The sequence below is a fragment of the Conger conger genome, chromosome 4 (genome assembly GCF_963514075.1).
Source record: "Conger conger chromosome 4, fConCon1.1, whole genome shotgun sequence".
Taxonomy (NCBI): Eukaryota; Metazoa; Chordata; class Actinopteri; order Anguilliformes; family Congridae; genus Conger; species Conger conger.
Window position 1 is genome coordinate 75,322,455 of NC_083763.1, and position 7,324 is coordinate 75,329,778.

Sequence of the window (7,324 nt, forward strand, 5' to 3'; positions counted from 1 at the left end):
TTTTACAAATGTTTAAAGGCTGAAAGGGTTTCAGAATAATGTGTGTCTGCGTGTGTGTGTCTGTGTATATTAGAACCTGCAGATCTAATAATGAATTATGTCCCCTAAGATTAGTGACAGTTCAGCCATGGGGACAAAGATATTTATAAATAAATAATCTGTTATTTAGCTGATGCCTTTATCCAAAGCGACATCCAGGTGATTAGACTAAGCAGGGGCAAATCCCCCCCTGGAGCAGTGTGGGGTTAAGGGCCTTGCTCAAGGGCCAAACGGCTGCACAGATCTTATCATGGCTACACCGGGGCTAGAACCACCGACCTTCCGGGGTCCCAGTCATGCACCATGGCGGGCTGCGGCATGAAAAGATCATGAGTTTCTCTCGTGTTGGGAACGGCCGAGACCGGTGGAGTGGGGCGGCTGCCCGCGCGTCAGCTGTGTTCGTCTGAGTGTGCAGTGAAGACTCTGCGTACCTGCTCCCCGTGTCCTGGCTGTTTGCGGTGGGTGCGTTCCTGTACCTGTGCTGGGGGGGGACTCCTGACTGGCCAGACTGTCAGCACACCTGCCTGCCAGGTAAAGGCTCGGAGGAACACCAGCAGCAGCGCCACCTACACACCCAGTCTTCCGCTCAGATCCCTCCTCCAATCACATCCCACATCCTGTTTGTGATGTCATAGCCCTTTGGATGAATGATGCACTTTTTTTTTCTTTTTTTTTTTTTTGCCACAGAAAATAGTTTCACGTTCCGTCGAAGTTTCGCAGCAAGCGGTGTGACCTTCACACAAACTGGACGAGCAGCAAACACAAAGCCTGGAGCACACGGAAGGGGTTCCTTTAATGGCGGTCAAGAGGTTTTACACACGGTGCTCGCGAAGAGACCCGTCAGAAACGAAACATTCAGAGCCGGGCCGGTGTCTTTGACCTTTGACCTCTGACCTCACAGGTTAGCGCAGTCCTCATCCGCTCCTCTCAGACGTCTTTAACGTCCGTCACGTTTTTTACACAATTCACATCCGCAGTGTTTCGGCCAGACACTGGGGATCACTCCTCAGTCATAATCAAGCACTGTAAACTGTAAACGAGCAACCGTTTGACTGCATATACAGAGGCACCCAGCAATAAAGAAATAAAATGTTATTTTCCAGTGGTCAAAATGTAAACTGCAACTGTTTCAGCTGAACATTAAAAAGAAGAAAATGTATATACATTATATATATATATTTTTTTTTTCCCAGCCCTCTGCAACCCTCTGTCCATTCACCCAAAGCTCTTTAAGCAAGTCCATCTGAGCCTGTCTGTCTGTCTGTCTGTCTGTCTGTCCATCCATCCGTATATCTGTCCGTTTTTCACGTCATTCAATGCCCTTGGATTTCAGGACCTGCTTCAGTGTCTTCAGGTAGTGTGGGTCTGGGTTACTGAAGCTGTGGAACAGAACACACTGTGTAAATAACATGCGTGTGCACACACACACACACACACACAGGCGCACACACACACACACACACATGGGCACACGGGCACACACACGGGCACACACACACACACACACACACGGGCACACACACACACACACACGGGCACACACACACACACACACAGGCACACACACACAGAGCAGCAGTGACATAGAGCAGTGACGTAGAGCAGTGACATAGAGCAGTGACATAGAGCAGTGACATAGAGCAGTGACATAGAGTAGTGACATAGAGCAGTGACGTAGAGCAGTGACGTAGAGCAGTGACATAGAGCAGTGACGTAGAGCAGTGACATAGAGCAGTGACGTAGAGCAGTGACATAGAGCAGTGACATAGAGCAGTGAAATAGAGCAGTGACATAGAGAAGTGACGTAGAGCAGTGACGTAGAGCAGTGACATAGAGCAGTGACGTAGAGCAGTGACATAGAGCAGTGACATAGAGCAGTGAAATAGAGCAGTGACATAGAGCAGTGACGTAGAGCAGTGACATAGAGCAGTGACGTAGAGCAGTGACATAGAGCAGTGACATAGAGCAGTGACAGGGTTGTCCTGCCCTGCACAAGGCCTGTAGAGCGTTGCCGGGGGTGACCGCGGGTCAGGTGACTCACCCGCTGCAGTGAGGGATGTCGGCCCAGGCGACGGCCTCCGAGCCGTCCGCGCCCGTCGCCACGGTGAAGACCAGCCGCCGCTCGAAGGCGCGGACGAGCAGCTGCAGCAGCCAGGCCCCCTCGGCGTCGTCGGGGAGGTAGGCCACCGCGCGCAGCCCCGTGAACGGCCTGCCCGGCTTCGGGTGCTGCGTCTGCGGGCGGGGAGAGAGTCCGGCGTCAGGGGCGTGCGGCACGGTTTGGCGGTTAGGCGGTTTGGCGGTTTGGCGGTTTGGTGGTTTGGCGGTTTGGCGCGCGAAGGGGCGTAGGTGACATTGTGGTGGTACGCGTCGCAAGAAAGCTCTTGAGATGTACCTACACGAATATAGGACGTGCCATGGCGACCTACGATCGAGTTGAAGGGTACAAACCCACCGGCGCTTCCCAAAAACCTTCAGCTTCATTCAACCCACCAAACCATTTATTGCGGCAGTGCACCTTACAAGTGCAGGAATGCTGTGGTGAGTGAAGAATTCAGGGTTTTTTTTTTTTAATCCAATGTACAACAGTTTTGCAGGAAAGCATTTTAGGGATTTGCTTCCAACCGTTCCTGAAGGGATTGTATTTCTTATTCCTACATTTCCTCTTTCAGGTGGAATTCTCAATGCGTTCCTGCACACACACACACACACACACACACACATACACACACACACACACACACACACACATACGCATACACACACACACATATACACACAGACATGCACACACACACATACACACCCAGACACACACACACACACACACACACACACAGACAAACACACACACAGACATGCACACACACACACACACACAGACACAGACACGCACACACACACACACACAGACACACACACACTCAGACACGCACACACACACACACAGACACACACAGACATGCACACACACACACACACACACACACACACAGACACACACACACACACACACACACACACATACACACACACGCACACACACACACACACACATACACACACACACAGATACGCACACACAGACACACACACACACACATACACACACACATACACACACAGACGCATACAGTTACACACACACATTCATGCACATACACCTGTGCACACACGTGCATGCATGTGTGCTTACAAACACATGCAAACACACGCCCACACACTCACACATGCACACACATACACACACACACACACACACACATACGCATACACACACACACACATACACACACACACACACAGACACACACACACCAGATTCTGGTAACCAAACCACACCCTGCTGGGACGTCTGCGTGACTTTTCTGGTTTGTGTGCGGAACACACGCCAGAGGGGGAAACACAGAGCGAGCCGTAACAAAAAAATAAAAGTTTCCGGCCGTTTTCAAAATAAAAGTCCGGCGGCCCTCACCTGCTGTATCCCGTCAGCGATGCAGTACTCGATCTCGATGGTCCCGCAGTGCGGGTAGCAGGGCAGGCAGCGGGGAAGGGACACCCATTTCATTTGCCCGTCAGGCTGGTCTCCCACGACCCCCTCCTCCTGCTTAACAGACCCTCCTCTCCTGCCAACGCTGGCCTGGTCTGCAGAGGGTGCGCTCCCAGAGGCTGGAATTAGGCCAGGTATTAGTAAGGTCACGGGGGAGGAGAAATGGGGTCCGGGGGGCAGGGGGAGGGGGGGGGGGGTCATGAAGCAGGTTTATCGAGTCGGCTGGATCACTATGTTGAGCAGAATCCGGAACCCTCCGAAATCTGGAACATGAACACTGAAGTGCCGTGAGAAAGAGCCGCTCCGGGTTTCGCTCTGATACTCAGTTACTCCGTCTGCTGTGTGAAATGCGCCCCTGATTCTGCAGTCACTGGGCATCCATGAGCTGACTGGGCAGTAGTGTAGTAAAACTATAATAAGGGTAGTTGGTGTGTAACCTAAAGGTCCCTGGTAGGATGCTGCTTTTTTTTTTTTATTCCAAAAGCAAGGCACCTTACCCTCCACTGCTGCAGCTGTATGACCGATTTACAGTACAACTGCATGTAACAAAATGGTAAATGTTTGGCATTTATATAGCGCCTTTATCCAAAGCGCTGTACAATTGATGCTTCTCCATTCACCCATTCATACACACACTCACACACTGACGGCGATTGGCTGCCATGCAAGGCCCCGACCAGCTTGTCAGGAGCATTTAGGGGTTCAGTGTCTTGCTCAGGGACACTTCGACACAGCCAGGGCAGGGGATCGAACCGGCAACCCTCCGACTGCCAGACGACTGCTCTTACTGCCTGAGCCATGTTGCCCATGTTTTTGTAACAAAATACAAAAGCTGTGCAATTCACTCTGCCTAATGCTAGTAAGGAAATGAAATGTAATGTAATGAAATGAAATGAAATGAAATGAAATGAAATGAAATGAAATGAAATGTAATGTAATGTAATGTAATGTAATGTAATGTAATTAAATGATTGTGGCTCACCTGGTTTCTTAGTTACTGAACTGGCTTTGGGGGCAAGAGTAATTATTTACCCACTGAGGAATCGTACAGCTAGGCCAGTGACCTGAGATTCCACACAAGCAGTGCAACTGGACCTGAGATTCCACACATGCAGTGTAACTGGACGAGCTGGTTTTCACGTGTCAGTAGTCACTCAAAACATTCGATCAGCCACAACAAGTCATGGTAACACTTTCCAACACAGTGCCATGAATTGACATGAACTAATGTAGTCATTGGCTAACTACTACTGATAAGTTCATCTGCACTGCTCGGTTAATGTATTTGTACATCATTAATTGACGTTAACAACTACATCCATTATTGGCAATTCATATTGGAATGAAAAAGCCAGGTAAGTCCGTTATTAATGCTTCACTAATTATAAATGTATCCTATGGATTGCTAATGTATATATATCATGTCACAAATACGTTGGTCGGCTGTTAACTAATGAAAAGTGAATTTAATGCTTAATTACTATATTTGTCCATCAGTAATTCATGTTGAGTGATCCGATTCACTGCAAAGAAAAGAGTGTCGTGGGGGGGAGATTGTCCGCTGGGAACAGCATGATTGAACACAAACTAATTCTGGGGACAAAGCAGAAACACACAGCACAAAAGCACAATAAGATCCGCACAGCCGTTGGGCCCTTGAGCAAGGCCCTTAACCCTGCATTGCTCCAGGGGAGGATTGTCTCCTGCTTAGTCTAATCAACTGAACGTCGCTCTGGATAAGAGCGTCTGCCAGAAATGTAATGAATGTAAAAACGGAGCGTACCCTCGGGCAGAATCGGACCTTTCCCGCTCAGGTACTGGTTGCAGTCCCACTTCTCTTTGGTGTGGCTGGTTCCCATGGCGACCTTCTAAAAACACATTAGTTTGTTTGTTAGTCATTTTTTTTTTTTTTTGCAAGGAAGATGGAAAACTATTGCATACATCTCACTTCGGCAGTCATTTTCACCCATGTCCTTAAAGAGACCCAGGGCCCGGTCATGCTCGTTGTGTACATACACATGCTTCACTGTTCATTTAAAGCAGTTGATTGCACAGGTCTCACCTGGTTTGGTGCATCTCCAATGGCTTTTTGCAGTTGTAAGTAATCAGCTCTTTGTAGATAAATTAAAGCAGTAGATTGCACAGATAATTCATTTCGCCTGTTTTATTGGGAGGTTTGATGCGGGGATCCAATTCGTTAACTTTGACCAACAATTAAAGGCAAAATGTATGTTTGATGAATTCAAATTGAGAAATCACAAAAACCAACTTGCCTACAGCTAGTAGGTTTGTTTAAAAAAATAAAATAAAAATCCCATTGCCTGTTGAATTCATTTGTAAGTAAGTTAAAGGTTGATTGATTACAGGAATGAGTCTTTGGTGGCTGAGTCTAAGATTAATCCAAAAATCTGAACAGCCTACACCTCATATAAACAAAACTGGCGAAAGCCATTAGCTAAAGACAGTGACTACCTCAGCAGCCAGCTGTTGTCTTCTCCTCTGGTCAGTACCCACCTTGAGTGACTGCACAGCCTGTCTCAGATCCTGCAGCTCCTTCTCTCTCTCACAGGTCCTCTGGAGTCCCCTGCTCAGCTGTTTCTGGGGACCGTGTTTTGTTGAATTATAATTCCCACTTGCATTAAGTCATTCAAAGAAATGTGGACACGCACACACATACGCGCAAACACAATATCACAAACCTAGCTTTAAAGCAGCTTTGAAGAAAGAAATCATAAAAAAACAGTTTTAAAAAGAGACCCTCGCGCCCCTCTCCAGACAGGTCCCAGGCTCTGATCCACTGAGATTCCGACCCCTCGTCTGGTTCTGCTGCCCTCCCTCAGAGCTGTTCGCCGATGCTACGGACGATGAGAGTGAGTGAGCGTCGCATTCTGCCGGGGAAAGCAGGAACTTTGAAGAGGAAGGACTGCAGAGGAATGCTCTGAGTTCTTGGAATTCTTGGAATTCCCAGAACACGATAAACCGGTGGTGACGGTCACACCGACCAAACAACCCAGCGGAATGCCTCTGCGCTCTCTGTCAGACTCCCACACTCAGGAACCTGTGCAGGAATTTTGAGAGACTCCCTTCTCTGGCGCAACTAACCTCGGCAAACCAGCTTGAGTAGCAGTAGTCTCTCACAGGCTTCACATGTGAGGTGTGTGTGTGTGTGTCTTACCTTACCTCAACTGTGTGTATGTGCGGGTGTCTTACCTTACCTGTGTGTGTGTGTGTGTCTTACTGTACCTCACCTGTGTGTGTCTTACCTCACCTCAACTGTGTGTATGTGCGTGTGTCTTACCTTACCTGTGTGTGTGTGTGTCTTACTGTACCTCACCTGTGTATGTGTCTTACCTTACCTCAACTGTGTGTATGTGCGGGTGTCTTACCTTACCTGTGTGTGTGTGTGTCTTACCTTACCTCAACTGTGTGTATGTGCATGTGTGTCTTACCTTACCTGTGTGTGTGTCTTACTGTACCTCACCTGTGTGTGTCTTACCTCACCTCAACTGTGTGTATGTGCGTGTGTCTTACCTTACCTGTGTGTGTGTGTGTGTCTTACTGTACCTCACCTGTGTATGTGTCTTACCTTACCTCAACTGTGTGTATGTGCGTGTCTTACCTTACCTGTGTGTGTATGTGTCTTACCTTACCTCAACTGTGTGTATGTGCGTGTGTGTCTTACCTTACCTGTGTGTGTGTCTTACTGTACCTCACCTGTGTGTGGGTCTTACTTTACCT

General features: G+C 48.4%; 1 protein-coding gene across 1 annotated transcript; it reads right to left on the minus strand.

The window, feature by feature from the left end:
- Positions 1-812: 812 nt before the first annotated feature.
- On the minus strand, positions 813-6,439 carry LOC133126804 (E3 ubiquitin-protein ligase DTX3L-like). The gene is made up of 6 exons (XM_061239197.1): positions 6,344-6,439; positions 6,101-6,184; positions 5,370-5,454; positions 3,512-3,705; positions 2,081-2,271; positions 813-1,418 (listed from the first exon to the last, which is right to left on the minus strand). The coding sequence occupies exons 3-6, from the start codon at positions 5,443-5,445 to the stop codon at positions 1,349-1,351; spliced, it is 531 nt and encodes a 176-aa protein (XP_061095181.1). The 5' UTR covers positions 5,446-5,454; positions 6,101-6,184; positions 6,344-6,439; the 3' UTR covers positions 813-1,348.
- Positions 6,440-7,324: the final 885 nt, after the last annotated feature.